General features: G+C 34.6%; 1 protein-coding gene across 3 annotated transcripts in view; it reads left to right on the forward strand.

Moving 5' to 3' along the window:
• SLC6A3 (solute carrier family 6 member 3) overlaps window positions 1-18,539 on the forward strand; it is an 85,282-nt gene that overhangs the window by 36,253 nt on the left and 30,490 nt on the right. For all 3 annotated transcript variants that reach the window (XM_074279165.1, XM_074279163.1, XM_074279164.1), the window contains 2 exons: window positions 5,055-5,158; window positions 10,062-10,186. In XM_074279165.1, coding sequence (XP_074135266.1) covers window positions 5,055-5,158; window positions 10,062-10,186 — 229 coding nt within the window. The remainder of the gene's footprint in view (window positions 1-5,054; window positions 5,159-10,061; window positions 10,187-18,539) is intronic.

Consider the following 18,539-nt stretch of genomic DNA (forward strand, 5'->3'; position numbering starts at 1 on the left):
AAGAAAATGGATTCTCTTTTGAGCACATAGATAAAACTTGATAATATTCTAGGATTTGATGCATTTAGCTCAATATTATTCATAGGAAAAAAACATATGGAAGACCTCACTGTCAATTGAGAATCCCTTTTCCATTTGGATCTTGGGAAAGACATTAAAGGCAGAAAAGGCCCTAGATTTGGAGACAAAGGATCTGAGTTTGAATCTAGACTATCTAGATACAAACTAAGCCACTCTAGGCCTCAATTTTCTCATCTCTAAAATGATAGGATTGTTCCTACTAGCTGTAAAAAATATGATTATCTTCCATTACAATACTGAACACTTTTGCAGAGAAAATCATTCTGTTTTATGTCTGGATTGACATTAATGACCAGAAGACAGATACCAAGTACAACCAGAGAATATAAGACACGATAGTAGCACATAGGAAATACAGACACACTACAATTATCATGTTCTCCTCCCACCACTTCACCCTCTGAAGCTGCTTTCCTTGGCAGTCACCTCGCAGGGCAGAGCACTAAGAATAGCCAGCAAAGGAAGAGTCTGTTCTTCCTCAAGACGTTTCATTCAGTTATTTCACTGCAACTATACCAGTGCTGCCCAAAAGAGAGTTGTGACCATTCTCACGTCCACCAAAAAATAGAACCACCTATCTCCTCCTTCAATGTTTATTCATGTTAGAGTGGCAGCAAAATCCCTCACAAACATTCTGATTGATCTTCTAACTTCTCCTGATTGTATTACTAATATAGAGGTATTTTCCTATATATCCCAACTATCCAAAATATCCATTTTGGAAAGGGATCATCTTCATCTCACAAAGGGAGGGGATTGGAGAGGACCATTTGCTCTTTTAAAAGGATCTAAAACAAAGTAGTTTTTATTTGTTTGTTTGTTTTGTTTTGTTTTTACCATAGTAGGGGATGTGAAGATTCAAGTGGCTCCTTTGCTTGTGAAAAAGCCAAAAAAGTTTCAGAGCATTTCAGCAGATACAAAGTTCTTTTCTCCAAGGCACCTTCTTCTCCTGGACCTTATTTGCATGAGGAAACTTGAACCCAGTGCTATTTGACTATCATCAAATAAATAAATGATGTTTGCCTAGTTAAAACTTGGCCTACAGAATTAAAATTTGGGAAAATGTAGTGATTAGGTTACCCTAATCATGAAGAACATTGAAAGAAAAGGCCCAGAAGGAGTGGTAGAGCTAAGATGGTGGAGTAAAGGCAGGCACTCACCAATATCTCTCCTAAACCACTCCAAATTCCTTTAAATAATGACTCTAAACAAAATTTTAGAGCATTAGAGCACTCAAAAAACTGAAATAGAACATTTTCCAGCACAAGGAAATTTAGAAGCTCAGCAGAAAATATCTTTGACAGACAGCAGGGTAGGAGTCCAGCATACAGTCTTGGTGTAGGCCACATTAGTGCAGCCCTGGACCCAGGCCCCAGCTGGCTCCAGTGTCAGTAAAGCAGGACCTTTGAAAAAAAAAGTGCTCTATATCGTAAACTTCAGTTTTAGCTCTCTGAATTTGGTCTTTAAGGTAACACAACTGGAGAAATTTCTATCATTTTAAAGACTAGGAATGAGCATAACAGTAGCCCAGCCAAAAACTGAAGATAAGTCTGAAATTGGAAATGTCAGGGAGAAACAAGAGTTGACCAGTGATCCTCTCAAAATCCAGACTTGAAGAAAAACTTGCCCTTATTAATACACATGGAAGATGCCCAACAGATTGTATTGACATTGAAAAATGTCAAGTTAGATATTGCCAATTCTCCTTATTTCCCTTTCCCCCCCTTAATTTCCCCATTATAGTTCTAAAGCCATAGGTGTTACTACTATCCCCATTGTACAGATAAGGACTGAAACCAAGAGGTTAGGTTACATGCCCAGCTAGTAAATCACTGAGGTAGGATTCAAAGTCTTCTTGGTTTCAGGTCCTATCTACTATCATACCTAGTTCTCTCTCTTAAGAAATAGAGGGAGAAGGGGAGAGGAAGAGAAGAAAGGGAAGAGGGAAGAGTAAGGGGGGAAATGAAGAGAAGAGAAGGGAGAAAGAAAAATGAAAGAGGGAGAGGGATAAGCAGGAGTGAGAGAGGGAAAGAGAGGAAGAAAGAAAAGGAAGAGGAAAGAAGTTGAGAGGGAGAAAAGAAATGAAAAAGAGAAAAGGGGGAGAGAAAGAGGGAAGGAGGGGGAAAGAAAAAGAGAGAGAAAAGTGATGGGACCATGGAGACTCATCTATTAATTCATATTTTTTGAGTAAGAAGTTATAGCTTTCTTCCTTTATTTCTTATCTGAACAGAACAACCACTTAACTGCTTCTTATTACTTCTGATAGGTTTTGGTAAGTGTAATTTAATCCTCTAGTCTTTATTTTATTTTTATTATTGTGCTGAGTCAGTTGGAGTTAAGTGACTTGCCCAGGATCACATAAAATCTTCTAGTCTTTTGAGAACTGAAATAAAACCTAATAATAATAAAGCTATAGATTCTTGAGTCAGTAAAAGACTTCTAGAGTCATTATAGATAATTTGAGATTTGGAATAAGAAGATTTAAGTTTCAGTCCTAGCTCCTGTGTGACTTTTGGCACATGATTCTAGATCTATGAACCTCCATTTCATCATTTATAAAATGAAGGGTTAAGACTAGATGGTTATTAAATTCATTTATAGCTTTAAATATGTCTCAGTTCCATATCCAAAGCTTGATTTGTATTCATTCTCTCTTTTCTAATTCTATTGATACTATATTAATATAAATACATCTCACCAACCATCCCAACTATCATAATAATTTCTCTATAAAGGCAGCATTTTGTAATGAATAAAGAAGTTACATTCTTTGTGACCCCATTTGGAATTTTCTTGACAAAGATACTGGAATAGTTTATCATTTCCTTCTCCAATTCATTTTATAGATGAGGAAATTAAGACAAACAGGATTAAGTGGCTTGCCAGGGTCACACAAATTTGAATTCAGGAAGAAGAGTCTTTCTGACTCCAAACCATCACTATCCACAGTGCCAGTTAGATATCCCATCATGCTATTACCACTCTTGTTTAACAGATAAAGGTCATATACTTGACCCCTGGTACACGGAATATGCTTAGTCTCTGCATCCCTCTTTAGGAATTGAGGGTGAAATAAATTTGGATCTAGAGAGTAGAAGGATGAATTCTATTATAAGTCCCTTCCAGAGGATAATCAGGACTCTTCTGAATCCATAGTTGTTCCTCATCACCCCTCATTATTGACCTCTCTATCTAAAGAGAATGAAAAGTCATGAGTTTAGGATTATAAAGTGAAGGAGAAATGGTGTTCTTTATCTGCAAAAGAACATTGAAGAAGGATACTGAAAGAATATTTATTACCAAGTTCTTCCTGGTTTCTTCCTCCTCTATCTTCCCAGTCTTCTATTCTATCCACTGAATGGATTCCATACATTTTTAGGTCAGCACGGTAGATGGGCAGGAAAAGTAAGTGTGCTTCATGTAGTTGCATTAGGGCAGGAAAGAATTGTCTGCAAAGGATAAATTGGGAAGAAGGCTCAATCACAGGGTTAGTTCTGTCCAAAGAGCAAGAGCTCTTTTTTTTTTCTTAATTGTATTTCATTTTTTTTTTAAATTACATGCAAAGATAGTTTCAAACATTCATTTTTGTAAGATTTTGAGTTCTAGATTTTTCATTTTTCTTCCCTTCCTTCCCCCTTCCCTAAGACAGCAAGAAATCTGATATAAATCATACACGCACAATCATTTTAAACCTTTTCCACATTAGCATGTGTTGAAAGAAGAATCAGAACAAAAGAAAAACCACAAAAAAGAAAAAAATTTTAAAATAGTAAAAAATAGATCTGCATTCAAACACCATAGTTCTTTCTCTAAATGTAGATACCATTTTGTTTTTGTGTCATCTTCATTTCTAGATATATCCCTCTACACACCTACATACCACACATCCCCATATCCAAAAAAAAGAAAAAAAAAGAAAATCTAAAACAAATATCCAAAGATTTTAAAAAGGAAAGTTAAAAAAAAGCTAAGACTAACCAACACATCAACCAAATTCAATATTATATACAATGCTCAACATCCACAGTCCATCAACTCTGTAAAGAATTAAGAGAGGTCTATTATCATATTCAGGGTGTGCCAGAACCAGCTCAAAGGTAATTGTTAAATTTTCAGTATGTGCCTTTATACTTCCACAGTATGTGGAAAAATAATCAACTTTGGAAATCAGCAAAACTTGCAAATCAGGGTTTGGTTTATTGTTTTGTTTATTATTTAAGCCTAAGAAAGTATTAATAATGTAGAATAGACTCAAGTGGGCAGGGTATTATCACCTATCCTCCCAGAAATAGTAGTTAAACATTTACCAAGGCACTTCTCCTTATATCTCTTCTGAGCCAGGCTTAGTCATGGACTCTCTGTTTCTTAAAGATGCCATAGAAAAGCATCTCATTAAGATTTTAGGACACATATTCAATTTATGAATGTGCAGAGTAACCTGAGTTTTATAAATTACTTTTCTTACAGATGTTATTGCATTACAGTTTTATTTTTGAAACCTCTTTTTAATAGCACTTTATTGGCATATTGGGTTAAAATAGCAATTAAAACTATCCTGAAAAGACACTTCTTTTAAGAATATTCTCTTTTATGTTAAGACCATAGGAAATATTTATTCTTTAAAATATAATTTGATACTAATCATGTTTTGAATAATGTTTTCTTTTTAATAATGAGTTAAGTCTAAACTCATGCCACTTTGCATAAGAAAGAACAGGACACAGGACCCAGGCACAATTCCCCTCTGCAAGAACTCAGGACATGATAACTGAAAACAATAATCTGAGGGGCAGGATTGGGTACATGCATGCATGCAGCAGTAATTTGCAAAATTACCTTGTATTCAACTCTTATCTTTCATCTTTGGACTGAATGAGTTTCCTGCAATTATCTCTAATAACAGCTTTCTCTTTTTCTTGCTCTCTCTGTCTCTTTCTCTTCTTTTGTGTATTTGATTCTGGATCTGTTTGTAGGTTTGGATAGATGCTGCCACTCAAATATGCTTCTCTCTTGGTGTTGGTTTTGGTGTGTTAATAGCATTCTCCAGTTACAATAAATTTACTAACAACTGTTACAGGTAAGCTCTGAACTCTTACCTTTTAAAGTATTTGAATAATCAACTGGTGGATCATTTATTTATTGAGATTTTAAAATAACTGATAAAAAAGTTATTGCCTGGAAAACAAGAAGGAAAACTGCTTATAAAACTTAGAAACTAGACCTTCAATTTATCCTTTTTGTGTATCATAGATTTAGGTAAGCTGGTGAGGCCTGTGGAATCCTCAGAATAATGTTTTTAAATACATAAAATAAAAAAAATTGCAAAAGAAATAAATCATATTGAAATATATTTATCACACAAATTTTTGGACTGCACGGTAACAATTCTCCTACAGTATCTTTTTGAATAATTTAAAATTAGAATTAGGATGTTTGTCTAAAGTCAATTAAAATACACATATTAAATGTATAAAACAAAGAATAAAATATCACCTCTCTAATTCTATAGGATTTTCATGTTCCTAGAATTGATGAATCTAGATGACACTTGAGAGTATCCATGTATAGGAATTGAAAATTTTATTGAAAAGTTCCCTGTTAAGACCTACATTTTTTTTCTTTATAACTTCAGCCTTCCTTTATTATCCCTCCCACCCCATCACTTTCAACCCCTCACATTTTTCTAATAAGTTTTCCCCTAATAGTAGTCAGCAGTCTGGCATCATTATATTTATTGGGAGCTCTTCTAGGACAGCTAGGTGGATGAGTGGCTCTGTATCAGGAAGATTCATCTTCCTAAGTTCCAATTTGGACTCAGACACTCACTATTTGACTCTGGGCAAGTCATTCAACCTGGTTTGCTTCAGTTTCCTCATCTGTAAAATGATCTGAAAATGGCAAACAACTCCAGTATCTTTCCCAGCATCATATTTGAACTAAAAGGGACCTCAGAGGTTATATAGTCCAACTTCTTCATTTTACACAATGATTTAATTAAGGCCTAGAGAGATTGGACTTGACCAAGTTCACACAGATTTCAGTGACTTCCCTGACCCATACTACCATGTTAGCTCCCACTTCTTGTCATTGCTAAATGTTTTCCCCTATCTGCCCCACTCCTTTTCTAATTCACAGAAATGTGATCAAATATCAATCAATCAATCAACAAACATTTATTAAACTATTGTGTGCCAGAAACTATGCTAGATCCTGGGAATACAAAGTCAAAAATGAAAAAAATATATATAATCTGAAATTTAAAACAATGACATTTAATCTTAGTCCAAAGCAGTAAAACTAGAAAATCTGAAGCTCATTTAAAGCACATACCAAATTAAGGAGTTTGACAGCATTCAAAATATATATTCATAACATGCTATAAAAATAATCTTTAAATTAATATTTATACTCTTGTGCACTACCTTCACTTCTGCAGAGGAAAATCTGAAATATGTTGTAAAGAACATTGAATAATTCTGAGTAGCACTAGACTGTCCCTGGATGCGTCTGTGAATGGAAACAATAGAAAATCTGATTGCCTTTTATCACCATGTTACTAAATTTTTCTTCTTTCAAATGAGATCAAATTAAATAATATCTCTGATGATTGAGATAATATTATAAAACACTTAACATACTGTGTGACATAACAATAGGTGCTTAACAAATGTTTAATAAATTCTTTCCCTTTTCTCTTCTTTCCTCCCCAGAAGCAATTGGGTAAATTAATTTGGGGCTGGGTTGCCTTTTAAAAAGTGGTAACATGCAGCTTGTTGACATGAATTCACTGACCAAAGAATCTGACTGAAAATAACCCAGGGATTTTAAGCTGGTGTCTTTGACCTTTATAGACTGATTATTTACCTTCTTTTGTATCAAAAGGGATACTGTACACAGGAATATGGAAAGACCAAATGAATAGCAGGGAAAGAACAAAGCTTGATTTCTGAACATTTTGATTGCTTTAAATAATGTTTATGGAGCAAAAACTTAAAAGTAATAATAATGATTAGCAATCAGTTTATGGAATCTCCTTCCAAATTGCACATTAAGACAATTTATTTATTTGCTTGTTTGTTTACTAAGCCACTTTAAATCTGAATTATCATGTTTGGATTTTCATTTCAATGATCATTAGTTTTCTAAAAAGCTAAATAAAAATAACATAATTTGCCCAAATAATAATGGTGATGATAAATACAAGAAATCAAGAGTCTTCCTGTGAAATTGAATGTTCGATATCTACCCTTCCTCCTAGCATATACTTAAGTGATTGACTAGAGGCTAAATGGCCACTACTTGAGTGAGGATGGTAGAAGAAAGTTATATATTTAATTAAGGGTTGGACCAGATAACTTCTAAGATCCTTACCAACTCTACAACTGTTTCATTCTATGATTCATGATTCTGGACCTTCCCATTTCCTCTACTATTTATGGAATGAATTTTTTAATCCTAGAACCTTCATTTAAGAAAGGCATAACAACTCAAATATTGTTTTTGGAATATAGTAAATATACACATTGAATTCCATTAAAATATTCAAATGAATCTGTAATCTCCTCAATTTGGGAATTCTCTCCAAGAATTCAGATTGCCATCCTCTGGCTCCTATCCCTTTTATCCTCGACTCTTGCCATGGGACTAGTCATTTTTCTCTCTTCCAATCATATATTTCTTGAATGGTACTAAAATCCTTTAATTTATTATATCAGTCAATAAACATTTAATAAGTGCCTACTCTATGCCAGATATAGACTTTTAATCAGTTCAGGAATTTCTACCTTTATTTCTTTGATTTAAATGTCAGAGATTTTAATTTTTGTATCATATTTCTGGCAGAGGGATAAAAACTGGAACTATAACATCATTGGTATAGGAAATTCCTGGGTGGGGAGACTACTTTTATGAGCAGTGTGGCATTTTCTATGTGGCTTCTAGTCTTAGAGAGCTGCCCAAAAGGCAAAAGTTTAAGTGAATTTCCCTGTGTGATACAGCTAACATATGTCTGAGACAAGATTTGTACCCACATCTTGGCTTTAAGGGCAGCTATCTATCCATTATGCCAGTTTTCTTCTCTATCCAGTTACTAATTATATCCTATTTACTGCCCAGCATTGTGTGCAAATAAGCATTTACTTGAGGAACCTTTTGAAAGCTAAGTTAGTTAAGGAGAAGCAATACATTATGGGCGGACCTTGATGTTATTAAGTTTTCACTTCAAGTCCCATATCTAAGGTCCAATATGTCATCCTGAGCAAGTCATTTTATTTCTCTGTGTCCCAGAACACTCTTTAAAACTTTAAATTGTAAAATAGTTGTTAATCTATATTAGTAGAGGCGGTTTCTTACCCCATGAAATTATGGATCTGAGCAAAACATTAGGAAAGTCCCATGAAATAATGTATTTCCAATTTGTCTTCCTCACCTACTTAATCTGAATAATTCTTTGATACTATACTAAATTGATTCCCAGAAGTCCCCCTTTTATTGTTATTTTTGTATATGTATCTGGGTATACCTTGATTTCTACATACGAGGCCAAATGACATCATAAAACATATTTTTTTCTGTATGTATCAGGTAAGTATAATTAACTGGAAGTCACAGAAACTTTTTTTTTTTCCAATATGGGAGTGTGTACATAAATCAGCTTAAAAAGAGAAGAATTATATAGATTAGTTAACTGGTGGCACAGTGGATAGAGTGGCAGGACTAAAGCCAGACTGAGTTCAAATCTGGCCTCAGACACTTAGCAGCTAAATGACCCTGAACAAGTCACTTATGAAACCTTGTTTGCCTTAGTTTCCTTATCTATAAAAGGAACTGGAGAATGAAATAGTAAACCACTCTAGTATCTCTATCAAGAAAACTTGAAATGAGGTCATAGAGTCAGACAAGACTAAATAACTATACTAAATAGTATAGTTATTTAGTTATAGTTTAGTTATCAAATAATTATACAGAACTTCACCTAGAAAATGTATATTATCCTGAAAAAAAAAGTCAATATGCCCATGATACATTATTCTAAGAGAGATACTAATGGTCAAAATTTGGCAGTACAAAAACCTTTTGGCACAAGTTTTCTTTTATGATTAGTATTTGGTGAATCAGGGAAATATGCTCAATAGCTGGCCAGTTTCCTATTTTAATTGGTTTTTGTGGTGGAATGAAAAAACTTCCAGTTTTCCGTGTTACTGATCCAGTACTCATATTATAGGATGGAGACAAAGAGGTTTTATTTTTCCTTTTCTTTTGATACTGAAATTGATTCAACTCCTGAACATCTGAGCAGGTTGCAATCAAGATGGAACAAACTTCTGCTTTCTTTCTCCCTCTTTTCTCTTTCATCCTTCCCTTCACTTACCTTTCCTCAACCTTTCTTCCTTACTTCTCCTCTTTCCCTCTATTCATCTCATTTCCACAAAAGGCCCCAAAAAATGGATAGAGGAAGCTGCATGGTCTAGGTTGATAAAGGAAAATATTTTTTCCTTCCTATTTCAAATCCAAATTTTGCTTTAAAAACAAAACAAAACAAAACACTGATGGAGATAAGGCTGTTCTGCAAAAGAGTTCCTCATCTGTTCCCTATGAAGTAATAAACAGGACCATGAGAACCTGAACAGCTCAGGCTCTTGTTGTCAGATGCCCATTTGAGCATATTCATCAGAAGGTCAGAAAGGTCCCCAGAGGTGAGATTGGTATTGCTCTTCTGTGAGGTTACTATAAACACAGGAGAGCTGCTTTGGATAAAAAGCTTGCAGGAAACTACTGTGTTAATCACAGAGTTGATAGATCGATCATTTTCATTCTGAAAAAAACAGGTTCCTTTACAAAAATGCCTTAAATGATGGCCCTGCCTTCCCCCTTAGCCCCATTTCTTCAAGTCCCAGCAAATTAAGAATAATGAGTTGAAAATTACATCTGTTCCCATAATCTTCTTCTGCTTCATAATGACTTGTTTTGTGTTTTCCCAGAGATGCGATTATCACTACCTCTGTCAACTCCCTGACAAGCTTTTTTTCTGGCTTTGTCATCTTCTCCTTTCTGGGCTATATGTCACAAAAACACAATGTGCCCATTGGTGATGTGGCCAAGGATGGTGAGTATATGACGATGACCAGTTCTTACACATGAAAGTGTCTTTGATCTGAATTCCTTAGCCATAATCTTGTCCTGACACATTTTGTCTTAGATGTCCACATGTCATTGTAAACTCCTCTTAGAGGAAGGTGACAGACTTCCCAAAACTGGAGGAGAAAGTTAAAGTTACAAGAGGGTCTCTATTTGAGTCATTCTTTAAAATGGTTGAGAACTCTCCTAAAATACTTTCAAAATGCAGCATGGCTAAATAGTCTTAAAGATAATGGCTTCTTCTAAAAGTTTCCCAGTCTATTTCTCAATATAATATATTATATTTATGCTGAAAAACAGAGGCCCAAGATTGTTTCCATAGGATGGGTTATCTATATTATGAGAATACTTTTTTTTAAATAGATGCTACTCTTTGTGTTAACAGGGTCAGATAAAAGGAATTCAATCAATCAATAAGCATTTATGATGCCAGGCACAATTCTAGGTAGTTTCTGGGTATATAAATCCAAAAATGAAATTATTCCTGCCTTCTACTCAAGAAGCTTCCATTTTATAGAGAGAAAACAACAAAAGCACTATAGAAAATACTTACAAGTTCATTTCAGGAAAGAGACACTATTAAATGAAACAATCAGCAAAAGCTTCATAGAAGCTGTAAAGAAAACAAGGGATTCTAAAGGATGGAGGTAAAAGATAAAGTACATTTCAAATACAGGCAAATATTTGTATAAAAACATGGAATGGGGAGGTGAAATTTAACATGTGAGGAGCATCCAGAAGACTAGTTAGGTAAGACTTTAGAGTGCATAAATTGGAGCAGGTTGTAGAGAACTTTAAATAGCAAATAAAGGAGTTGATATCTTATCCTAGAGGAGATAAGGGGGCATTAGATGGAATCCAGTGCTGTTGTGCCCAGAATAAATCTGTTCAAATTCTTTGCCAGTTGAAAAGTTAAAAATTAAATATAATTCCAGATGAAATCACTTGAAAGCATGTTAATGAATTTCAAAATTTGCCTCTGAGCATCTAGAAGGTCTGCAGTGATGGCACAGTGGATAGAATACCAGGCCTGGAGTCAAGAAGACTCATCTTGCTCAGTTCAAATCTGACCTCAGACACTTACTAGATGGGTAGGTCACAACTGTTTACCTCCATTTCCTCATCCATAAAATGAGCTGGAGAAGAAAATGACATACCATTTAAGTATCTTTGTCAAAAAAACCCCAAATGAGGGTCACAGTGAGTTGGACACAATTGAAAAATGATTGAAAAACCTCAACAAAACTAGAAGATAATGACAGGGAGAAGGCAAACTGGCAGGAAAGAGTCTTCTTATGCTCAGGTGAAAATTAGGTCAAATGGATGAATATTAGACTTGAAATTAAATGCATAAATTGTTTGTTTGAGACCACCTTTAAACTCCCATCTTTAACAATCTATGTCTAAAAAGAATAATCTATGCATGGTTTAGAGAAAAGAGACTGGGAGAGGCTTTCATATATACATATGAAGAAATACAATGTTCACTTCCATAATTTATTCCACCAGCACTCTGGGAAAACACAAAACAAGTCATTATGAAACAGAGGAAGATTATGGGAACAGATGTAATTTTCAACTCATTATTCTTAATTTATGGAACTTGAAGAAGTGGGGTTAAGGGGGAGGGCAGGGCCATCATTTAAGGCATTTTTGTAAAGGAGCCTGTTTTTTTTCAGAATGAAAATGATCAATCTATCAACTTTGGAAAAAGCTACCATTTCTATAAGTCACCCATGATGATTTTGCCAAAAATGAGCACATTCTTATATAGTGGTATGGTAGGACTAGTAATACTAAATCATGTCTCAATTTGGAGCCACAGGAAATCTCTAGAAAATTCAGCTTCATGTTGAATAATTTATTTGCTTTTGGAAAGTTGGATGAGTTCAGGTAATCCTAAAACTAATTTCAGTTTGGGACATTTTTTTTAATGTCGCCACTAATTTGACAGTGTAGGCAGGGCCTTAAAGCCCTCGGTCCTCTTCTGTAGTTGCTGTTACTCACTGACAATCTTCAATGCCCATTTTGGCACTATTTCCCTGAGGTGCTGTTTGTAGTTTGAATAATTCTTTCCACCTAAAATTCAATTAGGGTTATACTAAGGCCAGTTGAACAAGTGATATTTGTGTTCATGTAATTATAAACCATAGAACATTTTAAAATCTTGGAACAGAAATAGAGAAGGAAGTAAAAAAAAAAAAAAAAACCAAGGCTAGTGGAATTTACTCACTATTCCATTTTTGCATTTTTGCTGCTGGTTTTACCCTTTATTATAAATAGTAAGTGCTTCTGCTTATAAAAACCTCCATTAACCCCTGATAGTAAAGGTTAAAATCTTCCATCCGCTTCAGTGACAAGCAAAGTAAATGTCATTTATGATTTTAATTCTCCAGAAAATATTAACCTACCTAAAGAAATGAAAGAAGAGGATGTTGATTTTACATTCTGCAAAGCTTAGATACCTTCTTGTGCGTCGTTTGTGGCATTTGGAATCCATAGAGGTGTCTAAAGGCAAAGACTCTATTTGAAAATGTGCTTCTGTTTATTTAGGAATGACGAAATAGCTTAGTTTAGAATGTACATTATAGCCTGTTCTTAACTCCTTCTAATAGGAAGTTTCAGAAATCTGTAACTGGATCAGAAAGAGGACCTATATTTAAGTCCTCTTCTTATATCCTTAAGTCCTACCTTCCCCATCTGTAAACAGGGAATTTTTTACCTCTGAGTTTCTTCCATTTCTAAATCTGGGATTTCTCAAGGTCATGTGGCCTTAAGGTTATTGCTATATACTTCCCAGGAACTGCACCATATCACTATGATAATATGTTTAGGTTCTAGAAAGTTTGAAATAGAAAAACATTAATTGCTAGAATCTGTATATCTTTGAGAAAAGTAAAAACATACCATATGACTTGATATCCTATGTATGAAAAACATATTAGAATTATGATCACCTTTTTAAAAATTATCTTTGGTAAAACTTTCTACTCTATGGGGTATAATTTGCTTCCTGATGTGACTCCTTTTCTCAATATATCTAATCATTTCCCTCTTTAATCCATTAGTGTGCATCTACAAAGATTGCAACCCTTTTATTAATAATAATACTTATGTAGCAGTTTAAAAAGTGCTTTAGATAATTTATTTCATTTGATTCTTAATAAAACCCTGTGAGGTAGGTTATTAATAGTCCCATCTTACAGATGGGGAGACTGAGACAAGGAAAAGTAAAGTGGCTTATCCAGGGTGATGCAATCAATAAGGCAGGATTTGAACTTTGACCTTGTTAATTCCTGGTCCTTTACATACTTATTATATTACCTACTTCCCTACTATTCAATACTTGAAAAAATATGTGATATTTTAGGTGGGTTTTCTTCATGCTTTAAATAAGAAGGGGGAAAGGGGAAAAAAGGGAAGGGGAATGAGCATTTACAGGGTGCCCACTATGTGTCAGGAACTTATTACTTCATGAATTGTTAGACCTCAAAAAATTCATAATCTAGTGATCAATGTTCTGTTGTTGAATCTAGGCTAATCTTTTAAAAAGTGGGAGTCCTTTTGTAGTCTATACTCAAACAAAGCTTTTTCCTAGGACATAGTGATATGCCCTTCAAGAAGGGGAAAAGGGGAGGGGAAGAAATAAGCATTGATGTGGAGCCTACTTGGGTGAGAGGTGAAGGTTAAGTGGGACAATGGATAGAGCAGTGGGCCTGGAATCAGGAAGATCTGAGTTGAAAGTTGGTTTCAGACATTTCCTAATTGTGTGATCTTGGCAAAGTCACTTAACCCCAATTTGCCTGAGTTGTACAATTTATAAAATAAACTGGAGAAGGAAATGACAAACTATTCCAGCATTCTTGCCAAGAAAATCCCATCACAAAGAGTCAGATACAACTGAACAAGATCAAAATGCCTATTATGTGCTTATCACATTTGATCATTTCATTTGGGAAGTCATGATCACTTTCATACCACGATGAGTCATTGAAGCAGGACTTGAGAGAAGAAATTTTCTTTCTTAAATTACACTCAAAAAATTATACCAGCTGTCCAAAAAAATGTATAAAGCATCATTGAATTTTCTTCTGTTTGGAGTTATTTGTGCTGTACTTCTTTTTGCTTCCTTCACACAAATGAGCTTCAGCATAGAGTCTACAATTCACTTCCAGAGAATCATGATGTGTGCTCTATATTTGTATCCCATGATCTAGCCTGCTCATTCTTTGGATTCTGTTGGAACCAGGGCTACAGCTGGAAGAGATACCTATCTGAGAAAGACAATAGATTTGCAGTTTTTTTAACTATGTAGAACTGGGTAGGTCAACTTAGAGAAGTTGGAAGGAAGCAAAGTTGTGAGTTTTTTATAGCTGTTTGGCACTGGCTTAGGTGAGAGAATAGAATTATTAATGTAGCATTTATGTTTTATTTTCTATTGTCCATTACTGGCACTCACATCAAAATTAATCTTCACAATAGTTCTGAAATAGGTGAATGACAGTTCACAAAGGAGGAACTTAAAGTAGAGAATGGCTAACTATTAATAATTCTTACCTTTAATAAAAGTTCAAATGGCTTTACAAGACATCCATAAAACCTGATTATACTCTCTTCCACACTATTTCCTTGTTTGAAAAGGGGGAGCTTGCCGATCTAATCTCATGTTTTACTATGGCTTGGGTAGGCTTGTAAGAAGAGCCAAATTTCCCAGGCCTTTATTATCACAAATTAAGTGACTCCAATTAAGAATAAAGGATTTTTTTTATAGGGTAGAGGGTAAGGAGAAAGGTGAAAAGAAATAGAACTCAAGAATATATTGTTGTACTGATTCTGACTTAGCAAACTTCACTTTGACTTCAAGCCCACCTTTTCCTATGCTCATCACTTTCTAAACTGCCACCTCCTGGACACAGAGCTATTTCCCCCAGGATCTTGCTACTCTAAGAAAATGTGGAAAAGGTTAGAGGTCGTGTTTCCTTACCTTTATGCTCAGGAATTGAGATGACCCGTGTTTTGAACTTGGAAGGGTAAGAGTCACAATTTTTGCATTCATTTTTAATGATATATTTTCTGTATTCTGATGCTTATGGAAATAGAGCTCCCTCCAGGAGATAATACAGTCCCAGCCACCCTCTCTAGTATTGGGTATTCCTTGGAAAGGTTGTATGGTACAGCATAAAGAATACCAATTCTGGAGTTGGAAGACTATGTTCAAAATCCTGTCTCTGACATTTGTCCCCTGTGTGACTTTGAACAAGTCCCTTAATTTCTCTGGACCTTGGTTTTCTTTTCTTTAAAAATAAGAGGCTGAATTAAATGGCCACTCACTTTGTTTCTAGCTCTAATATAGGATCCTATGCTACCTCAAAATTCTTGGCTAAGAAGAATCATTCTCTTTGTGTTTTGCTTTTGCTCCCATATCATCATTTGGTTATTATCCATCTATAACTTTTCCTACTTAGAGATTCATTCCATCCATCTTCATAGACTTTCAGATCTTTTTCATAATCTTGTAGTCAGTAATCATAATCACTAATCAATTAAGCCTTACTACATGCAGGCACTGTACTAAGTATTGGAGATATAAATATTGAGAAAGAATGACATCTCTTGCCTTCAAGGGGTTTAATGTCATGGGGGAAGACAATACACAAAATAAAGTTTAAAAGTAGGGAAAAGAGTACCCAAAGATACCAGCCACAGAGGCAAACTTGATGGAGAAGTAAGAAAAATCCCATAGTAATACAGCCTAGGGAGAATTTTTTTTTTATCTGCTGGCTTTCAGGCTTTTCAGACTTCTTTCTGGGGGAGTTCATTACTTGCTTATAAACTTGCTCCCTTATTTTTGGACATTTCAGAATCCCTTTATTTCATCCAATCTTCACTACTCCAGTGTCTGGGAAATACATAGTCTTTCTCCTTGCTATAGGCACACAATCTATTTGGCCTTTAGTCTCATCTCCCATTTCTGCCAACAGTTTGCCACCTTGATCGTCCAGTCTCAGAATTGAATGGGATTTCAATGACCATTTGAAAAGAATCCCCTTTGCAACTTCAAAAACAGTCATCCAAACTTTGCTTCCAAAATGTCCAATTTAAAGGGAACCAACATTATTTGAGGCAGTCTATTTTACACTTGGATAGCTCTAATTGTTTATCATATTATCAAACCTAATCTACTTCTTTGCAATTATTTGCTTCTGTCTTTGAGGGCAAAGCCAAACAGATCTAACCCTTCTTCTAGGTGACAATGCTTCAAATTTTTGAAAATATCTATAATGTTATTCTTTCAAGCTATAATTCTATATTTCTACTTTCACAGCCACATTTCTAGGTGTTATCTGTGATAATGCATTTCCTCACCTCTTATTCATTGGAAAACTGTTAATGTATAAAGGGCTACATAAACATGACTTTCATGGCTTTTATTTGTTTTGGGTTTTTTTTTTTTTTGAGCATACACAACATCCAAAGTAATGAAATAACTAATGATGAGAGAAAGATTGAAGATGACAGTGAGGGATGATTGATGGGTTGTGCTCTTAGAACAGGTGGAGAAGGTTGAAAACCAGGACATGAGTAGAAAGATTGTTTCTGACATCTTTAACCTCAATGACTGGAACAAAAATGGAAAAGAAAGGCAAAGGGAGAGTGGGATATTGAAGTACAGGACTGGGAATGTTGTGGGAGCTTATGATAGGTAGCCATAGATAGTGTTTCTGTAAAGCAGCAGATGAGAGGAACAAGAGAGGAATTAAATCTGGGTTTAAGCACAGAAGAGCCCAGTTAATCAGAAAAATACAAAATAAAAGAATTGCCACTGAGCAGTAATGGCCTAGTTGAGATTAGATAACTTTGAATTGAATTGGTTTTTCAATGTGTGTCAACTTATGTAATGATCATGATGGCAATAATTAAATGGTAGATAGTTTCAAGAAAAATACTTGACTGAATGATTATAGATACTAGAGAAATAACACAATGAGAAAAGAACTAAAGATTTAGTCTGTCTTTTTTGAAAGTATTATTAGTTACAGATAATTGTGAGAAGTGCTTACTATTTATGCTTAATTCCTATGCTGACAATAACAATTCAGCAATAAAGCCAAAGAAGCCTTTTAACTATTATTATAACTGGAAATGATAAACACTAATGCTCACTCAATGACTTATTATTCATGTAAAATGGTTATTCTGCTTATAACTTGAGTAAACTAGAAGAAACATTGCCTTTGGAGAGGAGGAGTATCTAACTCAGAGGCAGGTAAAAGTGTACAAAAGAGGTTAATAATGGAGCTGATGATAAAATTAGATCATAATTGACTATTGGATCTAATTTCATTTAATAGTCATTGAAGTAGACAACAATCTCCATTTTATTTGTCAAATTTACTTTTAATGTTTTTGAAAACCAGGAAAACAATTTATTATTTTGGCTAAATACTGTCATCTGTTTAAATAGTACCAAGAATAGTAAATATGTCTGAACAAATAGTGCTGCCTGAAAGATGAGTTGCAGTTGGTGTCAATTTCAAAATAACAATTAGTTTAAATTCCAAACAGATATAATAAATATACAAAAGAAATAGAAGAGATAGGGGAATGTTTTGTGTCTTACCTCTTGTTTCTAGTATAATTTATATAAAAATACTTACCAATTTTAAAGAAATTATGAACAACTGTCCACAAGTCATAAAAGACATGAACTTTCCATATTGCCTGCATCCCAGTCTGGCTTCCTTTTCCTCTATCACCTTGAACTCTTCTGTCTTCTTCTGAAAGTATTTATGCAATAAATGCAAAGTGATTCTGTATTATTTCATAAAAAGAAGATAGAAGAAGATGAAGACCCAGAGTGGTTGTGAACTGACTTTTACTAAATAACCACATCCTGTGGATGCCAGCTGTTTTCAGCTGCTCTTTGAATTGTGACTTTGGCAGGATGCTGCTAAAAGCCAAAGAAAGTCAAACAAGCTAGCTTCATCTTTTGAAAAATGTCCAGAAGACGTTCATAGGTCAGGAACCCACAGGGGAAAAGCAATTGGTATCAAAAGTAAATTTATCACATCAGTTCTCCACCAGTTAGCCACAAAGTCTACCAACGAGATTAAAAGGAGGCATATCTTGCTTCCAGAAAGTATAAAGGGCAAGGAGAATTTTGCAATAAACTACATAGAGTACACACTGTCTTTCTACCATGACCACATGACTTTTATCTAGGCTTAATATGCAATATGTTTCTTCCTTCTAGGAAAAAAAAATGTAGAAATATTGAGGGAATGTTTCTCTACAGTCCAAGATTTTAGGGGGGAAAATTA

Source organism: Sminthopsis crassicaudata, chromosome 1, assembly GCF_048593235.1.
Source record: "Sminthopsis crassicaudata isolate SCR6 chromosome 1, ASM4859323v1, whole genome shotgun sequence".
NCBI lineage: Eukaryota > Metazoa > Chordata > Mammalia > Dasyuromorphia > Dasyuridae > Sminthopsis > Sminthopsis crassicaudata.